A 25,151-nucleotide genomic window follows, 5' to 3' on the forward strand; every position below is an offset into this window, starting at 1 on the left:
CGGAGGGATCCCCAGCGCCAAGGGAGTCCGGCGCTAGAGAAAGGTAAGTGCTGAAGACACACACACACACTCTCACAACAGATGCATACACACCAGCTAACACTAACTAACTCACTAACAGACTCACTAATACACACACAAACACACTCAGTAAGAGACACACAGTAACACACTCACTGACACTCACTAGCAGACACACTCACTGGCACCCTAGCAGACACACACACTGACACTCACTAGCAGACACACACACTGACACTAGCAGACACACACACTGACACTAGCAGACACACACACTGACACTAGCAGACACACTCACTGACACTAGCAGACACACTCACTGACACTAGCAGACACACACACTGACACTCACTAGCAGACACTCATTGACACTCACTGACACTAGCTGACACTAGCAGACACACTCACTGACACTAGCAGACACACTCACTGACACTAGCAGACACACTCACTGACACTAGCAGACACACTCACTGAGACTCACTAGCAGACACACTCACTGAGACTCACTAGCAGACACACTCACTGAGACTCACTAGCAGACACACTCACTGAGACTCACTAGCAGACACACACACTGAGACTCACTAGCAGACACACACACTGAGACTCACTAGCAGACACACTCACTGAGACTCACTAGCAGACACACTCACTGAGACTCACTAGCAGACACACTCACTGAGACTCACTAGCAGACACACTCACTGAGACTCACTAGCAGACACACTCACTGAGACTCACTAGCAGACACACACACTGAGACTCACTAGCAGACACACACATTCACACTCACTAGCAGACACACACTGACACTCACTAGCAGACACACACTGACACTCACTAGCAGACACACACTGACACTAACTAACAGACACACACACTGACACTCACTAGCACACACACACACTGACACTCACTAGCAGACACACTCACTGACACTAGCAGACACACTCACTGACACTAGCAGACACACTCACTGACACTAGCATACACACTCACTGACACTAGCATACACACTCACTGACACTAGCAGACACACTCACTGACACTAGCAGACACACTCACTGACTAGCAGACACACTCACTGACTAGCAGACACACTCACTGACTAGCAGACACACTCACTGACTAGCAGACACACTCACGGACACTCACTAGCAGACACACTCACTAGCAGACACACTCACTAGCAGACACACTCACTAGCAGACACACTCACTAGCAGACACACTCACTAGCAGACACACTCACTAGCAGACACACTCACTAGCAGACACACTCACTAGCAGACACACTCACTAGCAGACACACTCACTGACACTCACTAGCAGACACACACACTGACACTCACTAGCAGACACACACACTGACACTCACTAGCAGACACACACACTGACACTCACTAGCAGACACACTCACTGACACTCACTAGCAGACGCACTCACTAGCAGACGCACTCACTAGCAGACGCACTCACTAGCAGACGCACTCACTAGCAGACGCACTCACTAGCAGGCACACTCACTAGCAGGCACACTCACTAGCAGGCACACTCACTAGCAGGCACACTCACTAGCAGGCACACTCACTAGCAGACACACTCACTAGCAGGCACACTCACTAGCAGGCACACTCACTAGCAGGCACACTCACTAGCAGACACACTCACTAGCAGACACACACACTGACACTCACTAGCAGACACACACACTGACACTCACTAGCAGACACACACACTGACACTCACTAGCAGACGCACTCACTAGCAGACGCACTCACTAGCAGACGCACTCACTAGCAGACGCACTCACTAGCAGACGCACTCACTAGCAGACACACTCACTAGCAGACGCACTCACTAGCAGACGCACTCACTAGCAGACGCACTCACTAGCAGACGCACTCACTAGCAGACGCACTCACTAGCAGACACGCTCACTGACACTCACTAGCAGACACGCTCACTGACACTCACTAGCAGACACGCTCACTGACACTCACTAGCAGACACACTCACTGACACTCACTAGCAGACACACTCACTGACACTCACTAGCAGACACACTCACTGACACTCACTAGCAGACACACACACTGACACTCACTAGCAGACACACACACTGACACTCACTAGCAGACACACACACTGACACTCACTAGCAGACACACTCACTGACACTAGCAGACACACTCACTGACACTCACTAGCAGACACACTCACTGACACTCACTAGCAGACACACTCACTGACACTCACTAGCAGACACACTCACTGACACTCACTAGCAGACACACTCACTGACACTCACTAGCAGACACACACACTGACACTCACTAGCAGACACACACACTGACACTCACACTAACACATGATTTTTTTTAAATTTAATCCCCCAGCCTCCTTACCTTTTGGAGTGCTGAAGGGATTCCCTGGGGTCCAGTGGTGCTGCTGGGCTCCTGGGCGGGTAGGCAGGCTGGCCGAGTGCCCGGTTCTGCGGGTGCGCGAGGGAGCACTCTCCCATGTGTGCTTCCTCTTCAGCTCCCTCGCGCACCGCGTAAGGATGCCGGCGCCGGAAGATGACGTCATCTTTCGGCTCCGGTATCAGTATGCGGCGCGCGAGGGAGCTGAAGAGGAAGCACACATAGGAGAGTGCTCCCTCGCGCGCCCGCAGAACCGGGCGCTCGGCCACGCTACAATAGGTTGTCGGTTGGAGGGGAGCGCAGTGCGCTTCCCTCCTTCCGGTCAGCCTGATTTTGCGCCCCCAGGGCCAGTGCGCCCTGCTTGCGTCCATCAAGTTCAGCCTTCCTCACATATGTTTTTGCTGTTGATCCAAAAGTTTCCCTTTAATCTCTGACAGAGATTCAATTTGCAAAAGCTAAACAAAAAAAAAAATTAATGCGCAAAAGGTTGCTTCACTAATAAAAAAAAAACAATGGAATAGATTTCCACTTTTAAATCAGCTGATTCAACACCTTAATCTGTTCCCTTTAAAACATACACAATCAGAACTAAAAACGTAAAAAGTGGAGCTCTCTCTAGAATATACTAAATTTAAATAAGTATTCAGAAATAATTCTCGAAAAGGTGCTATACTCAGAGCAAATTCCAATAAGGTGCAACACAATCCCCATTTATGGTCACAGTCCAAACACAAAATTTCTTCTCTTTTTTTTTTTTTTATGCAAAACGTAAAGTGCAAAATGCCATACAAAATGTATTCAACTTGATACTTTCATGAATGTGCATCAAATATAATGCGATTTACAACACAGTGCACTTAAATCCTGATTAAATAGCTGCATTTTTTATGTTTTCTTTCTCCCCCCCCCCCCCCTCCCCCCCTCCACCTGCAAGTGATGGAATAAGTAAACCATGTGTCTTTTTAACAGATTCTTGACTTTGGTTTAGCAAGACACACTGATGAAGAAATGACTGGTTATGTGGCAACACGCTGGTACCGAGCACCAGAAATCATGCTGAACTGGATGCATTATAATCAAACAGGTAAGTATTATTATTCTATGCATTATGTTATTTCTATGTAATAACACTCTTCAAAGTAAGCTTTATAAAAATAAGTTAATGTAAATAAGTTGCAAATAATTTGTGACCGATTATATCATAAGGGGCATCATGGAGTGTGTGATGTCAAGAGCCATAACATGGGGCATTAGGATCCTCCTGACTGAAGAGCTTCCAACTGTTTCTAAAATAGGCGGTATAATTAGAGACCTGCCGTTTTAAGATGACAAAAAGAACTTCTGCAAGTTTAAGTCTGCCCTAGCATCGAGAACAGTTTTTGGCCCATCATCCTTGTAAAAGAGAGAGTAGCCTAGAAAGAAAAAAATGCCTTGAGGAATAATCCTCATGGTGAAATTTATAAAGCCTAAGAGAAACTGTAATTATTTCCTATTATAAGAACCAATTGTGGTACAGGATTCTGTATAATTTAATATCCTGTGTATTCTCTCTTGCGGTAAACTTGCTTGTAGGGATGCACTGAAACTTCTGCTACCTTTTATATATATATATATATATATATATATATATATATATATATATATATATATATATATATATATATAGTAGTGCATAGTTTAACAGACATGCTTGCATTAACAATTCAGATGATTATATATCACAATGAAAGATAGTAAGGATAACATGAAAAGTCAAGAATACTGTACTTGGGACGGGGGGGAGGCGGGAGAACACTATGCGACAGGGGAGGTGGGAAGAACACTATGCGACAGGGGAGGTGGGAAGAACACTATGCGACAGGGGAGGTGGGAAGAACACTATGCGACGGGTGGTGGGAAGAACACTATGCGACAGGGGGTAGGGGGGAAGAACACTATGGGACAGGGGAGGGGGGAGAACACTATGGGACAGGGGAGGTGGGAAGAACACTATAGGACAGGGGATGGGGGAAGAAAACTATGGGACAGGGGAGGGGGGAGAGAACACTGTGGGACAGGGGAGGGGGGGAGAACACTGTGGGACAGGGGAGGGGGGGAGAACACTGTGGGACAGGGGAGGGGGGGAGAACACTGTGGGACAGGGGAGGGGGGGAGAACACTGTGGGACAGGGGAGGGGGGAGAACACTGTGGGACAGGGGAGGGGGGAGAACACTGTGGGACAGGGGAGGGGGGAGAACACTGTGGGACAGGGGAGGGGGGAGAACACTGTGGGACAGGGGAGGGGGGAGAACACTGTGGGACAGGGGAGGGGGGAGAACACTGTGGGACAGGGGAGGGGGGAGAACACTGTGGGACAGGGGAGGGGGGAGAACACTGTGGGACAGGGGAGGGGGGGAGAACACTGTGGGACGGGGAGGGGGGAGAACACTGTGGGACGGGGAGGGGGGGAGAACACTGTGGGACGGGGAGGGGGGGAGAACACTGTGGGACAGGGGAGGGGGGGAGAACACTGTGGGACGGGGAGGGGGGGAGAACACTGTGGGACGGGGAGGGGGGGGAGAACACTGTGGGACGGGGAGGGGGGGAGAACACTGTGGGACGGGGAGGGGGGGAGAACACTGTGGGACGGGGAGGGGGGGAGAACACTGTGGGACGGGGGAGGGGGGGGAGAACACTGTGGGACGGGGGGGGAGAACACTGTGGGGCGGGGGGGGAGAACACTGTGGGACGGGGGGAGAACACTGTGGGACGGGGGGGAGAACACTGTGGGACGGGGGGGGAGAACACTGTGGGACGGGGGAGGGGAGAACACTGTGGGACGGGGGAGGGGGGGAGAACACTGGGAGGGGGGGGAGAACACTGTGGGACGGGGGGGGAGAACACTGTGGGACGGGGGGGGGAGAACACTGTGGGACGGGGGGGGGAGAACACTGTGGGACGGGGGGGGGAGAACACTGTGGGACGGGGGGGGGAGAACACTGTGGGACGGGGGGGGAGAACACTGTGGGACGGGGGGGGAGAACACTGTGGGACGGTGGGGGAAGAGCACTGTGGGACGGGGGGGGGGGAGAACACTGTGGGACGGGGGTGGAGAACACTGTGGGACGGGGGGGGAGAACACTGTGGGACGGGGGGGGGGGAGAACACTGTGGGACGTGGGGGGGGGAGAACACTGTGGGACGTGGGGGGGGAGAACACTGTGGGACGTGGGGGGGGAGAACACTGTGGGACGGGGGGGGGAGAACACTGTGGGACGGGGGGGGGGAGAACACTGTGGGACGGGGGGGGGAGAACACTGTGGGACGGGGGGGGGAGAACACTGTGGGACGGGGGGGGGGAGAACACTGTGGGACGGGGGGGGAGAACACTGTGGGACGGGGGGGGGGAGAACACTGTGGGACGGGGGGGGGAGAACACTGTGGGACGGGGGGGGGGAGAACACTGTGGGACGGGGGGGGGAGAACACTGTGGGATGGGGGGGGGGAGAACACTGTGGGACGGGGGGGGGGAGAACACTGTGGGACGGGGGGGGGGAGAACACTGTGGGACGGGGGGGGGAGAACACTGTGGGACGGGGGGGGGGAGAACACTGTGGGACGGGGGGGGGGAGAACACTGTGGGACGGGGGGGGAGAACACTGTGGGACGGGGGAGGGGGGGAGAACACTGTGGGACGGGGGAGGGGGGGGAGAACACTGTGGGATGGGGAATTGGGGTCAAGGTTGGGCTTTTTTAAGAATTGGGGTTACAGTTGCATGTTTGAAGGGTGAGGAAAATGTGCCAGAGGAAAGGGAGATATTGAAAATTGTAGTGAGAGGAAGAGCAAGAGAGGGAGACATAGTGCGGATGAGATATGAAGGAATAGGATCGAGGGAACTGGTGGTGGGGCGTGAGGACCGGAGCAGAGCAGGAACCTCTTCTGCTGTAGCAGGTGCGAATTAGTGTAGAAGGGTGAAGGGAGTGGGGTTGGGTGATGTATTGGTAGGGGAAGGAGAGAAATTAGCGATCTCTTCTCTTATTGTAGAGATCTTCTCAGTGAAGTGAGATGCAAAGTTTGTGGCGGACAAGGTGGTAGAAGGAGGGGGGATTAAAAGGGCGAAGAAGAGAATCAAAAGTGTGAAATAGGTGTTTGGGTTGATGGGACAGTGTACTTATGAGGGTGTTAAAGTTAATTACTTTTGCAGCGGTAAGAGGCAGGCTGTAGGAGCGCAGCATAAATTTATAGTGGAGGAAGTCAGATGCAAAGTGAGACTTTCTCCAGCAGCATTCAGAAGTTCTAGAACATTTTTGGAGGTAACAGGTCAGCTTGGTGTACCAGGGTTGTAATCGCGGGGCTTGCTGTGCTTAGTTGTAGGAGGTGCCATGATGTCGAGTTGAGAGGAGAGAGTTGAGTTGCAGAGTTAGGGCAAGTTAGATTTGAGGTGGGTAAAAGTAGAGTATTGAGTTTGGTGGAGAACTGCTGGAGATCAAATCAGTTGAGGGTGGTGAAATTTGGATATGGGTTATGCTGGTGTCAAATGTTAGTAGATGGTGGTCAGACAAAGTAAATGGAACAGTGGAGAGATTAGAGGTGGTACAGAGATTGGTGAAGATGAGGTCAAGAGTGTTTACTGCTGTATGAGTTGCTGAAGTCGACAACTGCTTGAGGCCAAAGGAGGAGGTTACAGAGAGCAGACGGGAGGCATCAGGGCAGTTGAGGTTGTTGATTGGGATGTTAAAGTCCCCAAGTATGAAGGAGGGAGTGAAGTGGGGTAGCCAGAAGGAAAATATTCAATGAATAGCCTAGGATGACCGGGGGGGGGGGAAGATAGATGATGACAATTCTTATAGGAGTGCGCTTAAAAAGGCGGACAGTGTAAACTTCAAAGGAACTAAATGAAAGGGCAGGGAGGATAGGTTGAAAGGTACATTGAGGGGAGAGAAGGATGCTTACACCGCCTCCTTTACACTTCAGTCTGGGAGTGTGGGAGAATTGTAGTCCACCGAAACATAAAGAAGCGGGAGTAGTGGTATCAGAGGGGGACAGCCAGGTCTCAGTGAGTGCCAGTATTGTGAGTGAGTTAGAGATGACAAGGTTATTATTATTATTATTATTATTATTATTGCCATTTATATAGCGCCAACAGATTCCGTAGCGCTTTACAATATTTTGAGAGGGGGGGATGTAACAATAAATAAGACAATTACAAGAAAACTTACAGGAATAATAGGTTGAAGAGGACCCTGCTCAAATGAGCTTACAGTCTATAGGAGGTGGGGTATTAGAAACATTAGGATAGGAAATATCAAGTAGGAGTGAAGCAGAGCTGGAGGAGAGAGCAAAGCACTATCCCATAGGAGAGCAAGAGACAGGTATGTAAGGGAGAGATTACTCTGGGAGGCCATACGCTTTCCTGAAGAGATGGGTTTTAAGGCCCTTCTTAAATGATTGAAGACTAGGGGAGAGTCTGATGGCAGTAGGCAAGTTATTCCATAGGAGAGGAGCCGCCCGTGAGAGGTCCTGCAAGCGTGAGTTGGCTGTACGGGTGCGAGCAGCGGTCAGGAGGTGGTCGCGGGCAGAGCGGAGGGTACGAGGAGGGGCATACCTCTGGATCAGTGAAGAGATATAAGAGGGGCTAGAATTGTTCAATGCTTTATATGTATGGGTTAGCACTTTGAATTGACTCCTATAGGATACAGGGAGCCAATGTAAGGACTGGCAGAGGGGCGAGGTGTGAGAGGACCAACTGGATAGGAAAATCAGTCTAGCTGCAGCATTCATTACAGACTGTAGCGGGGCTGTACGGCTTTTGGGGAGACCAATCAGGAGAGGCTTACAGTAATCCATGCGGGAAATTACTAGAGCATGAACAAGCTCCTTGGTAGTATCTTGCGTAAGAAAGGGGCGGATGCGGGCTATGTTTTTGAGTTGGAACCTACAGGACTTGGCAACAAACTGGATGTGAGAATCAAAGGTGAGACCAGAGTCAAGTATGACGCCAAGACAGCGTGCTTGTAGGGATGGACTTATGTGGATATCACTGACTTGAAGGGAGAGTGAGAGAGGAGGATCAGTATTAGGAGGAGGAAAGACAAGGAGTTCAGTTTTAGAGAGGTTAAGTTGTGTATAGCTGTTGATTTAATATTACTACAGATTGAACGGGCGTTCCAGAATGCACACTGAATATTGGTAAAGGAGGATAAACTGCAGGGTATATGGATGAGGTTTGTGTGGTTTCTGGTTGTGTTAGTGTGAGCAGACGAGGTGAAGGGCCCTGGGTTGGGTGAGACATCACAAGCTGCTAGAAGTAGGAGGAGAGATAGTGACAGAAGGTGTAATTGGGTTTTATATGAGCGGGATCTAGGATGAGATTAAGTTAGAGCAGGAGAGGGAGAATAGAGAAATGAGTGCAGGGCTTCAGATGAGAGAAGAGAGGAGTGAAGCAGAGCGGGATTAATGTTAATGTAATTGTGTTGGCCCCATACAAGCCCAGCCACACCGATGCCACAGAGACCAAGATGTCGGACTCCGTCGAAAAGATGCCGCATCAACCCGATACCGCAGCCTGGGGGCCCCCCAGCCGCGGAACCGGCCCTTTCCTCCACTAAGAAGCCACACCAACTGGACTGCCGACCGCAGCCCATTCACGTTGTTGGGATCCTTACTCACCAGACCCTGAACGGGCCCCCCACCGACACCGTGATCAGACAGACAAGTTGATAGAGCCGCAAGGCTCAGCATACTTCCAAGCTGACTCAGAAACTCACCTATACCTGTGGGACAGCCTGCCCGGAGGACTCTGTCTCTGTAAGGTGCTATAGATTGGTACCACCTTAGCACCAACGTACCTGCCACCATAGGGTGTGTGAGCCCTTGACGACCAAGCTGAGACACTCACCTTTGCCGACCCCCGGGGCTGGGCCCCACCTCTCATCCAATTGCCCCTGCAGACTCTATTATGGGAGGTACAATGACTAGTACAAGCGGTGCCTATACAGTTTCCATGAGGCTGGCAAACCAACAAAGGAAAAGCCACCGTCAGACGAGGCCACTAAACTCTTTGCCACAATTCATCTGGGTCTCTCACTCTACTTGGTCTTCAGCAACATTGTATATAGTTTTTGTTTATGGTTACTTTTGGTTACCATCAATGTAGGGGCCTCGACTGCCCAATAAAGAAATCACTGACACTTAATGAACTGCACAACTGAAGGCCGACAAGGCATTCCTGCAGGAGATCCACTTCAATGCAGACACTACACCCACTATCCGCAACAGATGTTACCCTGTCAGGTACTTTAGCAGATATGGTGGAGCCAAATCCCGGGGTGTAGCTATACTTATTAGTGCCCACACCCCGTACACACACATAGACCACTACGCAGACCCGAACAGAAGACTGATCATAGTGAAGGGTCGGATTGGCAACACAGTAATGACCTTTGACAATCTGTATCTCCCAAACACTAAACAAAGCACCTACCTACGCAGATACCTCAACAGGATAGACTGCTTTATGGAGGGCATACTAGTAATGGGGGGAAACTTAAACATGTCATTGGACTCTGACCTAGACACAACCTCTCGCTCCATGACCTATAATTCCGCAACTCGACGTAGGATGACGCAATTATTAGACAAAATTTACTTCTTTGACGGTTGGAGAGTTACACATGCACAGGCTCGTGACTACTCAACAGTCAAACACACCTACTCGAGACTCAATATGTTTTTTCGCCAGCATAGACATCTCCACTGTAACGGACCGTTTCGCTCACAAGAGGATAAAAACCGTTTAGACGATATTCCCCTTCCAGCTAGACAAGCAGCTATTGCAAGCACCAACCTCCCGAACTGCAAACTACTCAAATCTTCCAACTCCCGAACTGGAGAAAAGCATACAATCCGCTTACACTCCTGGCAATCGGCATACAATCCAATTCCCCCAAGAATGAGACGACACTTCAGCTTGAGGGTTAAAACAGGAACTCCCTGTACTGGCACATACAGCCTCTTTTATTCACAATCCACAAAACATAGTACTGCCCACAGGGTTTTGCAGAACAACCAATAACAACCAATAAACACATTACAACACATACAATGCAAGTACATCAGCCAATCAGACACAATGGGACAATAGAAACACACCCAGCCTATTCCTCCCCTCTGCTTAGGAGATAATTGAGTCAATTACTGTATCTACTCAATTATCTCCAAGCTGAAAAGTTACACTTTTTATACATTTTTATAACTTTCTGAGTTAACATCGTATATTATTTTAACCAGTATAACTTGGGGACAAACATATCCAAAATTCACTTGAATAGGTTCAGGGGTTTAACAGTTAGGTCGAAGTCCTTTGTTTTCATTTGCAAGCATGGCTTTTCCTGCTCAGACCAGTTCCCACTGGTCTGGCAGTGTCCCTGGGACAACACCCTGCTGGAGAACAATGGATCCGGGGGAGGGGAAGAGGAAGTGTCCAAAAAGTTTCAGTAAGTCCATTCACTGTGCTTAAAGGGCCAGTAGCCGCACAATAAAATACAATATGCCCAAATACTGTATTTAAAGGGCCAAATCTCCCAGGGGCCATAGTCAGCAGACAGGAGCAGCCCCCTCCAAGGACACGTGGCGAGGTCGGTTTGGTGGCCACATCCACCTCATACAATCATGGGTCTGACCATGCCCCCCTGTCTTTGGCCATTTGAGTACCAACCTTAGAATCTAAATGCTTTCAATGGAAGCTCAACGACACGCTTCTAAACAACCCCTCCACCATCACAGCACTTACCGACATGCTAAAATACTACTTTGCAGACAACTCATCACTCACCATCTCCCCCAACATAGTCTGGGAAGCCCACAAAGCAGTGTTGAGAGGGCACATCATAGCTTTAGCCTCCAAACTCAAAAAGCAGAAAGAAGTGCAGATTGCCACACTCATGAATGATATCCGGCAACTGGAACATCAACACACGCAAAACATCTCCCTAGTTCTTTATAAGCAATTAGTAGACAGATACACTACCCTCCAGACATTACTACACTCCAATATTAAGCGTACACTCTTCCGATCCCAACATTCCTACTACACCCAATGGGGGAAATGCGGACGGATGCTAGCCAAAGCCCTGCAACACAGTAAACAACAAACATTCATAACTAAGATCAAAAAGCAGTCTGGCAAGGTAACACATCTCCTTCCGGACATACTCCAGGATTTCCACTCATTTTACTCAGATCTCTACAATCTGAGACAGACGCCACCGTTCCCAAAAGATATAGACCATTTCCTGTCCACCCGGATCACACAGACTATTCCTCCAAACATCAGACATGCATTCGACATGCCATTGACGCCTGATGAGTTCACCATGGTGGTTAGACACCTCCCCACAGGAAAGAGTCCCGGGCCAGACGGCTTTTTAGCCAAATATTTTAAAATCTTCTCCGACACCCTGATGGAGCCCTTTGTGACAGCTTTTAACTCTGTCACAACAGGTCGTACCCTCCCAGACGAAGCACTTGCAGCCCATGCAACCCTTATACCTGGCAAAGACCCCACAAAATTGCGGGACTTACCGACCAATTTCCCTGTTAAACATAGACCTAAAAATCTTCACAAAGATCCTAGCTAACTGTCTCAAACCATTATTGCAGGGGCTAGTCCACCCTGATCAGACGAGGTTTGTGCCTGAGAGAGAAGCCAAAAATAACACCACAAATCTACTGAACCTTATACTTCTCTCTGTAAGGGAGCGGACTCATTCATACAACAGATGCTAAAAAAGCGTTCGACAGGGTGGACTGGTCCATGCTAAAGGCGATGGTGCAGGCCATAGGCTTCGGCTTGAATTGGCTGAAGTGGCAATTTACTCCGATCCAGGAGCAAGGATACGCATCAACGGCCAGACACGGTACACATAGCGAATGGAAAGAGACAGGGGTGCCCCCTATCCCCTCTCCTTTTCATCTTGACCATGGAACCCTTCTTACATTGGATTGGGGACAACCCAGAAATACAGGTCCTGTGTAGCACAACACGAATACAAAATCTCTGCCTTTGCAGATGACCTCCTCTTCAAGATCACTGATCCTAGGGCTTCACTGCCACATTTACTGAAGGAAATAGACACATACAATCATATTTACAAATTCAAAGTTAATATCGACAAAAGCAAAATCCTTCTGTAACGGAGCTCCGTGTACTCCGACCGAGTACCCTCCGTTGATGGATGCTCCTAGCGCTCTCAGAGGACTCCAAGCACTGCAGACGACACCACAGCCACCGCAGACTCCACAACCGCCGTAGCTTAACTGGAGCCGCGCCGTCTTCCTTCCACCCTGGATCGGCTTCTGTCCTCCAGGACCGTGTGGGGAACACCTCTCCTCCAGGAGAGCGTAACAGGAACAAGCTCTTAAAAGAGCTAAGTGATTGAAAGCTCAGGGGAATATGCAGAGCATAGCAATCCCCAGTGTGATATAGCAGTTCCCTCCAATAACGAGACAAGGCTACGTATTGAGGGTCAGAAGAGGTCTGAGATGCTGGAACACCCAGCCTGGCTTTTATTGAGGTTACATGCAAATAGGACACTCCCAGAGGGAGGCATAAAATCACCAATCACACATCTGGTGCAGCCCACACATTTCCTCCCCTCAGATAAACAGTTAAACCAATTATTACATACAATAAGAATACAGTTTTTACACACACACTGTAACTTTAAAACCATACATTCAATTTCAATAAAAGCATATTGCATATTCAGACTCAGCATACATCAAACATAAACACTTCCAAAAATCAGCCAAATCCCTCCAGTGGATCAAAAGTTAGCTGGAAGTCCTTTATGACCGACCGCAAGCACAATTTCCTGCCCAAAACAGTTCCATAGATTTGGGCTGTGCGGCCGGTCAATTTCATGCCGAAAAACGACTAAGTCCCATTTCGAACGGGACTTAGTCTCTGGAGCTGTAAGTTCAGTATGGGAGAAGGTAAGGGTCAGCGGTGTTCGGCAAAATGTGTAGCCGATTTTGGTTCCACAGAATCTTTAGCATACACCGCTGACCGCATTCAAATGACTAAAATGGCCGCCGCCACGTGTTCGGCTGCCGAATGGCGGCCACCCAGCGCTCGGCAATTAACCTGCAGTAACCTCACAGCCTGGGAGGTAAATTGCCTGCACACTTTAACTTCTGGGTGGTCCGCCTGTGTGGTACTTGGTTCAGTAAGCCCTATTTACTGAACCAAGTGGGAGAGAGCCAGGGGCAAGTTATTTTACAGGTCTGGGGACATAGTCTTAAAGGGGCATTGTTCAGCAAAGTCACAATATGTCCCCAGACGGTTCTTCAAGGGCCATACACACCCAATAAAAGTTAATACATTTTCAGGGGCACAATCTTCCAGGGGCCATAGTCATGAGGCAGGAGGCTGGCAAACATGCTTCTCCACAATCCAGGAAAGCAGGGCAATTTCTCATTTAAAGGGCCAGTTACAAATAGCAATTTGTAACACCTTCCTCTACACTTGTCACACACCACTCAATCCACACTCCGAAAAGAATACCTGTTCTGATGGCCACCAGATTCAGTCAAGTACTTAGGAGTGCACCTCCCCAATACCCTAGTGTGAAAATTCAACCTCGATTTCCCATCCTCAATGGCCACGGTGGCGTCACACCTCAAGGCCTGGAACAAACCACACGGGTCCACATCTTAAAAATGACCATCCTCCCCAAGTTCCTCTATATACTACAAACCCTACCTATCTAACTCCATGCCCCCTTCTTCACACATGCAAAATGCCTGCTCACCACCTTTATATGGGCAGGGAAGTGCCTGACAAGGAGCAAGTCACAGGAAGTCCTGGGACTCCGTGACCTGGAGTCTTACCACAAGGCTCACGAGGATTTATGAATGGGCAGGCCCCCAAAACCCTAAGCAATTGATCCAGATAGAATCTAGCTACTTCACGGTCCCTATCCACACAATACCATGGCATGAAAGGGGAGGCGACTTAACAGCACTGACTCTCACCCCACACCCACAATCATTTCCACCCTGAGGACATGGACTGCAATCAGAAGGGAACGCAATATAGCCCCCCACCCCTTCCCACTTTACCCACTCACTGGAAATCCATTTTTTCTACCTGGCGCCCACCCCATTACATTGCAAGGATTGCAGAACACTGCCCACTCTCTCCGCTTAGTGGACGTGCTGAACGACATAGGAGTCATACCCTGTATCGAACTAGTTCCACACGCAAAGCAGTCCGAATTACTTTGGTTTAGAGATACACAACTCACGCACTTTATACACTCACAACCGACTCTCCTACAGGGGTATAGACAACTTATGATATTCGAGACACACACTAAGGAAAAGACACTTATCCTCCTTCTACAAACTCCTACGCCAACGACCTGACAACACTTTACCAGTCTACACGAAACGCTGGGAGGAGTAATTAGGCATTGTTATGCACTCAAAGGAGTGGACCAAAGTTTTTACAAACATTGTCCACACATCCATAAGCAACAATATACCAGAGAGTAACTATAAGTGGTTATCTAGATGGCACTACACACCAACCCGCATCAACAGATTCTTTCCCATCTCACCCAACACTTGTTGGAGATGTAAACATACTGAGGGCACCACGGATCACACAGGTCACGGGTTATGCCCCATTATTCAAGATTACTGGAAAAAGATAGCAGACCTCATCCACACAATCACAGGGGTTAAAATCCCCCAGGAACCTAAAGTCATGCTTTTCATGCTATACCCACTCCCCATGGCTAAACCCCAGCGTATACTGGTAGACCACCTACTAATTGCGGCAAATGGTTTAATCCCCACCAAGTGGAAACAAAATAAGGCCCCCCTCCATCAGAGAATGGATAGCCAGGGTGGACTCCATCAGAACGCTAGAGAAAATATCATATTCCTTCACCCTCAGATACGAGGAATCCACATCCACATGGCCCCCCTGGCTACAATTCCTACACAGTACCACCCACACAGGTTAGAGACCGCCAGACAAGGAAGAGAATAATGGTCCGGGAGCATATGGGGGCGCCTGGGTACGAATCACACAAAGATCCACAATATAGCATAAACCGCTCAACACATGGGTTACACGATCTGGGTTAGGCCATGGTTCCCACCCCTAAAGTGGCGGGCAGACCACGAAACACTCATTACATGAGCCTAACTTCCGAAAGGGAGAGGGAAAGACCACAAGTCTTTCCCTGTTGAAGTCAGTGACTAAGTATGTAAATGTTACACATTTTTTCTTTATACTTGTATGTAATTTTATACAGATGCTCAATAATACATAAAAATAAATAAAAATAAAATAAAATAATACTGACAAAAAAAGAGTGATTTCAGGGTTACAATCTGAAGTAAGGGTGTTTTTGACATCTCTACTGTTTCTCTGCGGTTTGTGTAGCTGGGTGGTTTCAGAGATCAGGTCAGATTTGGAAAACATGGTCATGGTTAGGCGTGAGATTGCAGAGGGACCTCCTGTAATGTTACCTGGGACATAAGCATAAGTAACATTTTCACAGGAGAAAGTCCATCCTTTAGTGAGATAGACATGGTGATGGTAACTCATAACTTGGTGAGTTTGGTTACATTTCATAGTGATGCTTAGAGCTCTACAATTCGTGGTAGTTTTCCACCAAGTGGTGCAAAACTGGCATTTAGTATTAGGGTCTCTTGAAGAATTACAATTAAAAACCAACATAGTACAGCGGCTGTCATATTAATTGTCTTTAGGGCTAGGGCGCTTGTCTACCAGTGGGTTGCAAGCATAGGAATGTAGTTCTAGAGATGTTTTGGGTCTATGGGTATGTAGGTACTTCTCCAAGAGTGAGATGGGGGTAGGGATAGCTATAAGACAAGATTGTATGGCATTGGGATCGTTAACAAGCTCCTCCCGTGTAGTTCTGGACTGATTGCTCACCGTTCTCATGATCAATAAAACTCCACAAGGTGAAATCTTGCAAGGAGCACTGAGGGAGACTGATAGTTATTTTGTGTTTCTTCCATTTGAGACTAATCGCACCAACTGTTGTCACCTTCTCACCAAACTGCTTGGCGATGGTTTTGTAGCCCATTCCAGCTGTGTGTCGGTCTTTAAACTTGTCCCTGAGATCCTTGGACAGCTCTTTGGTCTTGCCCTTGGTGGAGAGTTTGGAATCTGATTGATTGCTTCAATATATTCTTTTTATTGGTTTATAGTATAATAGAAATCATTACAGAAAGAAAAAGGGATTAATAAACATAATATTACTAATCTTTAGCCATAGGTATATCCAATGAAATTTGCTTGTAGCAATACAGTCATATATTTCTTGTTGACTTGTACAAAGGTAGAGACGGCCGACAGTCACAACACACATAGTCTTGAGTATCATATACACATTGTGGCCTAGTGTTACCAACTTGCCCGCAGTTGATGTACACAGAGTCTACTGGGCCAACTAGTTTGACTCTGCAATATACCGTGTTGAATTAGCTACAAATTATCGTTTCCACCATACTGTCTCACAATAAAATGTGATGGGTACCATTATTTTGATTTAAGGCAAAGGCAGGAAAAGTGTGATGGAAAAAGGAAGACAAAAGTGGTGGGGGGAGATTGGTTTCACTCCAGTAGTTCAATCGAATGTATGACCATAAGCATAAAAAATATAATATAGCTAATGTGATTGCTCTAGGACTGGCTCCATTGTGCAACTATCTATCAGTCATCAGCCCTATTAGTTTGGTATGTCCATTCAGGGAGAGTGCAATATGCCTAGTCGCTCAATCAACATCCTGAACAGTGAGACAATAAAATAGTGGAATGCCCCTCGGTTATATTTTAAAATGTGTTAAGTCTGGAATTAGGACTCACGGACGACCATGAGGGATTATGAAGGAATTGATCCCGAACCTTATCCCAAGCTTCCCACAGTTGTTGATGGTAGGACAGTTTACCCTGCATGTTCAAGGTAATTGTTTCATATAAGCATATGGAATCTACTTCTATTACAGGTGAGGAATGAGTACTTTTCCAGTGACGAGCAATGCTAATTTTTGCTGCTACAAGGAGATTCAAAATTACACCCTGTTCCAAATTATTATGCAAATGATATTTTTCTCATTTACCTAAATAATTGATGTAAATAAGTCAGCATAATTCTTATGTAATCAACTATTAAGAGTAAAATTCAAATTTTATTGAACAAACCTCCTAATAACAGTATTTTTTTTAAAACATAAAAAACTTGTGCACAATGCACTGTTCCAAATTATTACACACAGTAAGTTTCAAAACACTTTATAGGTTGTAAAGAACTGAAAATTGTCATTTGTTGTTTGCAGCATATTTACTGAATTCAAAAGCTATTTCAATCAAACGTATAACAACATTTTAACAGGTCACGTTACGTTTTAATATAGGACCCCTTATTTGATAGCAGCTTCACAAGTCTTGCATCCATTAAACTTGTGAGTTTTTGGACAGTTTCTGCTTGAATTTGTTTGCAAGATGTCAGAATAGCCTCCCAGAGCTGATCTTTGGATGTAAACTGCCTCCCACCCTCATAGATCTTTTGCTTGAGGAAATAGGATTGAGGTTAGGGGAGGATGGAGGCCACACCATGACTTTCTCTCCTTTTATCCCCATAGCAGCCATTGATGCAGAGGTATTCTTTGCAGCATGAGATGGTGCATTGTCATGCATGAAGATGATTTTATTATGGAAAGCATAGTTCTTCCTTCTGTACCAGGGAAGAAAGTGGTCAGTCAGAAACTCCACACACTTTGCAGAGGTCATCTTTACACCTTCGGGGACCCTAAAGGGGCTGACCAGCTCTCGTCCCATGATTCCGGCCCAATACATGACTCCACCACTGCCTTGCTGACGTTGCAGCCTTGTTGGAACAGGGTGGCCATCCATCAACCATCCACTACTCTATCCATCTGGACCATCCAGGGTTGCACGGCACTCATCAGTGAACAGGACTGTTTGAAAATTAGTCTTCATGCATTTTTTTGCCCAATGTAGCCGTTTCTGCTTGTGAACATTGGTTAGTGATGGCCGAATAGAAGGTTTATGCACAGTTGCAAGACTCTGGAGGACTCTACACATTGATGTCTGTTGGACTCCAGAGGCACCAGCATCTTCAAATATCTGTTTGCTGCTATGTAATGGTATTTTAGCAGCTGCTCTCTTGATCCGATGCATGGATCTGGCAGAAATCTTCCTCAATGTGCCTTTATCTGCACGAACCCGTCTGTGCTCTGAATCAGCCACAAATCTCTTAATAGTGCGATGATCACGCTTTTTTTCGTGAAATATCTAATGTTTTCATACCTCGTCCAAGTCATTGAACTATTTCACTCTTTTCGGCAGCAGAGAGATCCTTTTTCTTCCCCATATTGCATGAAAATGGTGCTCTGCTTAATAATGTGGAACACCCTCCTTTAGTAGTTTTTCCTTAAATTGGGCTCATCTGGCAATCTAATTATCACAGGTGTCCAAGATTGTTTTCAGTGATCAAAAGAGCCCTGAGACACAATGCCATTCATTAGTTAACACCTTTAGGACCGTCATCGGCATTTTAGCGTTGCCGACAGCTGACGGTCCTGAGCCGTCACAACGGTATTATGTACTTACCTGATCACCGTCGTTCCCCTGGTGGCGATCGGTGGTGCTCCCGGTGTGGGGAGACTGCCTGCAGCCCAGACAGTCTCCCCAATGGCGGATTAGGACCCCAGGGGCCATGTGATCGCTCAACAGAGCGATCACGTGGTCACAATAGGTGTCCATGTGTCTGTCTGCAGGGGGACTGCCTGTGCTGACAGGCAGTCTTCCTGCTAGTGTAAAATAAAAAATAAAGGTTTATGTTAATAAAGACAATTTATAATTATATATGTGTATATATCATACGAAGTGTATTTTTATATTAATGTGTACATATATTAATATAAAAATACACGTATAATTAAATTACACACGTATATATAATATATAATTAAATACAAATAAGTAATTTAAATTAAATAAAACCATGTAAAAATGATAATACAAATTAAAAAAAAATTATCTATATGAAATTTCATTCTAACTGTATTTTGATATTAATATATATATATTTATCAAAATACACGTAGAAGGAAATTGTGTGTGTATATATATATATATATATATATATATATATATATATATATATATATATATATCTATGTATATATAAATAAATAAAAATAATATAAAATATACATATGTCCATATACAAAATTACATAAATAATTATATAAATATACACGTAGACTTCAAATATATAAATATGCATATATATTTAAATTCTACGTGCGTATTTATGTAATATTTTAACATAATTAAGTAATTTTATTGATTGCAATTCGAGGGACCTGCCTGCCAACCCAGGCCGACAGTCCAGAGAATTTAATTTGCTAGCACTGTATTTTACCCTGTAACTTAATACGACACCCTAAAACCTGTACATGGGGGGTACTGTTTTACTTGGGAGACTTTGCTGAACACAAATATTAGTGATTCAAAACAGTAAAACATATCACAGCGATGATATTGTCAGTGAAAGTTACTTTTTTTTGCATTTTTCACGCACAAACAGCACTTTTGCTGATGATATAATTGTTGTGATAGGTTTTACTGTTTTGAAACACTAATATTTGTGTTCAGCAAAGTCTCCCGAGTACAATAGTGCCCCCCATATACAGGTCTTATAGCGTTTTTGAAAGTTACAGGGTCAAATATTTTTACATTGAAAATGGCCAGGTTGGTTACGTTGCCTTTGAGAGCGTATGGTAGCCCAGGAATGAGAATTACCCCCATGATGGCATACCATTTGCAAAAGAAGACAACCCAAGGTTTTGCAAATGGGGTATGTCCAGTCTTTTTTTAGTAGCCACTTGCTACTGGCACAAACACTGTCCAAAATTAGCGTTCAGTTTAGTTTTTTACTTTTTTCACACACAACCAATATGAACGCTAACTTTGGCCAGTGTTTGTGACTAAGTGGCTACTAAAAAAGACTGGACATTACCCCATACTGAATACCCTGGGTTGTCTACTTAAAAAAAAATATGTACATGTGGGGTGTTATTCAGAGATTTATGACAGATAATAGTGTTACAATGTCACTATTGATACATTTTATAAAAGTATTTTTTGAAACCGCTATAGCCTACTTGTACCTATAGATCTATAACTTGCAAAAAAAAAAGCACGTAAACATTGGGTCTTTTTAAACTCTGGACAATATTTTGAATCTATTTAGCAGTTTTTTTCATTAGCTTTTGTAGATTAGTAAAAGATTTTTCAAGTAAAAGTAAAAAAATATATTTATGTTTTTTTGTTTTTTTTTCAATTAAATTACATTAGATTATATAAATAATGGTATGTAAAGAAAGCCCCTTTTGTCCTGAAAAATAACAATATATAATTTGTATAGGAACAGTAAATGAGAGAGCGGAATATTACAGCTAAACACAAACACCACAAAAGTGTGAAAAAAGGCCTGGTCGCAAATGTACAACATCGCAAAAACAGTCCAGTCCTTAAGGGGTTAAACTGAAAACAAAGATATTGAATCTGTGTGACACTTAAATAGAATTTGCATAATAATTTGGAACAGGGTGTATTGTTCTATTCGGCATAGATTCAAGGCCTGGGAACATGTGGAGCAGGTAATATTCACGCAATCTGGGCAGATTAATCCAGGAAGCATTATCTATTAGGGCTGTTATTAAATTCCAAAACTGCTTTAGCACTGATCATTCCCAAAATACATGACTGAGATAGCCTATGTCTTTTTGACATCTCGAACATGTAGGGCTGGAACCTTTATAAATTTGTGAGAGTCATCAAATACCATCTCATCGGCAATTTGGCATGTGCTTCCCACAGGGATAAACTTTTGGAAGCTGCCTTCGTGCATCTGATGGCCTCTAACCATGTTAAGAAATGGAATGTTTTGCACAGTTCTTTTTCAAAGCTTTGCATACATGGCAGTTTTTGTTCCTCCCCTGGCTCGCTAATAGCCGAGTAGCATATGGACAGGGATTTTAGATTAGTTGCCTCGTTTGCATAGAGATTAAGCATCCTAAGTGGGACTGGGGTATTGTTTACTTGGAAAGGAGGATTCTTTTAATGCGAATGGATGTAAATAGCTCCCTTTGAGCTAACAAGAACTCCTTTTGCAATTCCGGAATTGTTAAATTCCTCGCGAATCATACAGATCGTAAACTTTTGCAATGCCCTTTGCGCTAAAAGATCCCACTGAGAGGTCATGTAATATTGCCTGAAGTGGGGCACATTTCAGTAGCGTAACAGGGTCGGTGAGCCTAGTGCTCCAGTGTTTCCATGCCTTGAGCAGGAACTTTGTACTGGACAGCCCTGTATGGGGAATAGATCCAGTGTTAGTCCAGAGTAGGTTTACTAAAGCAGCAGAGGAAATGCATGCATTTTTTAGAGAGAGCCACACCAGATCCGTTCGTTTTAATAAAAGGTCATTGCCATGTGCTTATACCGAGGCTTTGTAATAATTATGTATACAGGGGATTCCCAGACCAAATGCATTAAGCGGAAGCCATGACAAATGTTGCGCCACCCTTGGAGGTTTCTTTTTCCAAACAAAAGTTTAGACGTTTCTGCATATGTCTTGTGATATTCTTAGGCAGAGGTAGTGGGACTGTCCTAAAAAAGTATAGGATGTGGGGGAGAACCATCATCTTGATGGCATTAAATCTGCCCAGCCTCGACACCTCCGAATTCCCCCATACTCCCTTTTGAGTATCCAGCTTAGTAAGTAGAGGTATGTGGTTTTCCCGAATTATGTGTTGGAGATTATTCGTACATTTGATACCCAAATATGTCAACGATTTAACATGCCAATCATAGTCATATTTGCTTGTAAAAATCGCTTAGTCTGATGGGTAGACTTATCTGTAGCGCCTGGGTTTTTGACGCATTGTTTTTGTAATATGAGATTTGACCATACAGTGAAAGCAGACACAGTAGTGGTGGTAGGGAGTTTAGCGGGTCTTGTAAAAATATCAAGATGTCATCCGCAAACAGCGCTAGTTTTTCCTCCCCAGCCAGTGACGACAGTCCTCGGATTGCCTTATTGGTTTTGATACGGCGGATTAAAGGTTCAAGGCAGAGAATACATATTATGGATGAAAGAGGGCATTCTTGACGCGTTCTGTTGGAAATTGGAAATGCAGATGACTAGAAGCCAGTGTTAAAAACCTTTGCCATGGGATTGGTGTAGAGGACCACAATACTCCGGACAAAGGACTCTGAGAAGCCCAATCTGGAAAGGGTAGTTTCCATGTAGGACCCGTTTAAGTGGTCAAAGGCTTTCTTCTCGTCCAAAGCCAAATGCCCGTTTGAGAGCTGATATTCGCCCATTCTGTCAAGTGACAATTAGGTATTGTCCCCTACCTGCAGGTTTGGGACAAACCCTGCTTGTTCAGCCAAAACGAGCTGCGGAAGCAGTGGTTTGATGTGGGATGCAAGTTTAGCGGACACTTAATATCTGCATTGAGCAATGATGTACAATGTAGATTAGGACAAAGAGTAGGGAGGCTTGTTGGGTTTTGGTAAGGTAACAACGTGTGCTTCTAACATCTCCTGAGGAATAACTCCTTTTGTCAGGATTACGTTGAATAGTGCGGTTAAAATGTTATTAAACTATTAGTAGTTAGGCCATCTGGGCCTGGTGCTTTGTTCTTCGGGATGGTGTGGATTCCAGCTCTAATTTCATCTTCCGTGAATGGCGCATCTAGGGAATAAGTTTGTTGTGCAGTGTGCGATGGGAGATGCACTTCAGGAATTTGTCTATTTCTATTTTACTGGGTGTGTGTGTGTGTATCGGTGTCATCCTTGAAATTATATAAATATTTGAAGAATTGTGCCAACTCTTTCACTATGGGGTTTGGATTGAACAATTGATCACCGGATTCAGATTGGATGTAGGGAATTTTGGTTTGGAGATATTTAGATTTAAGTTTTTGGCTAAAAATTTCCCTGCCTGGTTGCCAGATGCATAGTGGATGTTCCTAAGGGATCTCATATGTCATTGTGTGGTTATAAGAGAGAGCGATTTGAGGTCTTTGTTAATGGCGCCTATTTGTTTAGACAGATTTTTTGATGGCAGTTTATTTTGGACATCTAATTTTGCTGGGTCCAGGAGGAGTTGCGACTTTGTTGTTTTTTTTTGTTATTGACCCTAGTTGTATCAGGGCACCCAGGATAACCGCTTTGTGGGCCAACCAGAGAGTATGTATGGGCATGTCTGAAACAAGATTAGTCTGAAAGCAAGTCTTTCAAGATGTTTGAGCATCTAGTAGGGCTTTATTTAATCTCCATTTGCCCCTTCCCCTGGCTGGGTGTGGAGAATTTAGCGTGACGCATACAGGTGCGTGATCCGACCAAGTTCTTGGGCTTATGGTAACTTCCTTTACGTGTGGTAACGTCATTTTATCTACCGAACATAAGTCAGTGCGAGAGTGGGGAGAAATAGTAGTATTCCTTGGCAGAGGTGTAAAACGTGTGCCAGGTGTCATACAAATCATTTAATGGCAATAGGTTTGTTAAATATTGGGCAAATATATAGTGTAGTATGTCACTGTCCAAATAAATAGAATAAAACAAAAGAAATACACTCACAATTTCCTGGAGCTAAAATTGTAGCTCCAACTTGAATACCTTAGTGGAACAATCCCCGCCCATGGATATAGTGTGGTTTTTGTTGGTTGCAGTCACTCAATAGGTGGAAACATAAGCAGCTCTGTGGATATGGGCTTAGGGTATTATAGTGTAGTGCCCACTTGTAGGTATAGATGATGGTCTTTTCCCTTCAGAAATATAGGAGAAAAAGGAAAAAGAAAATAGTTTGTACCGTAAGGTACAGAATACAATTAAAGTGGTAAGAAATTTACTCACATTTGATGGAGCAGATGTGGACTGCTCTATCCCTCAGGCTTGGGTGGTACAATCCCCACCACGGATACGGTAGTTCAAGCAGAAAAGTAGCAAAGGTTGGTCCAATAAAAAAAGTTATTTTATTTAAAGGTAATTAATATAAAAATATAAAACAAGAAAAAATACACTCAAAGTGAGGTAGATAATAATGATAAATACATGGTGGTGGTTCAGCACTTTACCATTGTAGGAGATAATTTTTAATTGGGCTGTCATGTGGAAACATAGAGTAGTATACTACTAAAATACAGAGCAAAACTATACAGTGCTTGCCATGGTTGCAATGGGTCCCAGCTTCCAGACCCAACTGGGTGTTTAATGGGCTGACCAGTAATAAGAACCACCAGGCTGGTTCGCCTAGCTTCCATGATCCATCAGGGATCTGCCTGTGACCATACATGAAATATTACTAATTGTGTCAGGAGTGAGGAATAGGATCATAAACATAGGGAAAAGGGAAACTTGAGAGAAAAAAAGACATAAGTATAAGTATAAGTATACCATGCTCTTAGCTCTAAGAGCAAACAACTTGGCCGAGTCCTGAGCGAGTGAGGCCAATGTTAGCTCCCAATCATACAGCCTTGGGGGAGGATTCTGGCAGCCCCCGATAAAGCCCAAAAAGAAAAGCCTGGGGCAGTAAGTACTTAAAGAACAGATAAGATGCTTCCAGACTTTATGTGAGTTTCTGCT

General features: G+C 45.5%; 1 protein-coding gene across 2 annotated transcripts in view; it reads left to right on the forward strand.

The window, feature by feature from the left end:
• Nucleotides 1-25,151, forward strand: part of LOC134609810 (mitogen-activated protein kinase 14) — a 406,182-nt gene that overhangs the window by 129,487 nt on the left and 251,544 nt on the right. For both annotated transcript variants that reach the window (XM_063453192.1, XM_063453193.1), the window contains exon 7: nt 3,415-3,529. In XM_063453192.1, coding sequence (XP_063309262.1) covers nt 3,415-3,529 — 115 coding nt within the window. The remainder of the gene's footprint in view (nt 1-3,414; nt 3,530-25,151) is intronic.

The sequence above is a fragment of the Pelobates fuscus genome, chromosome 1, assembly GCF_036172605.1.
Source record: "Pelobates fuscus isolate aPelFus1 chromosome 1, aPelFus1.pri, whole genome shotgun sequence".
NCBI classification, from domain to species: domain Eukaryota; kingdom Metazoa; phylum Chordata; class Amphibia; order Anura; family Pelobatidae; genus Pelobates; species Pelobates fuscus.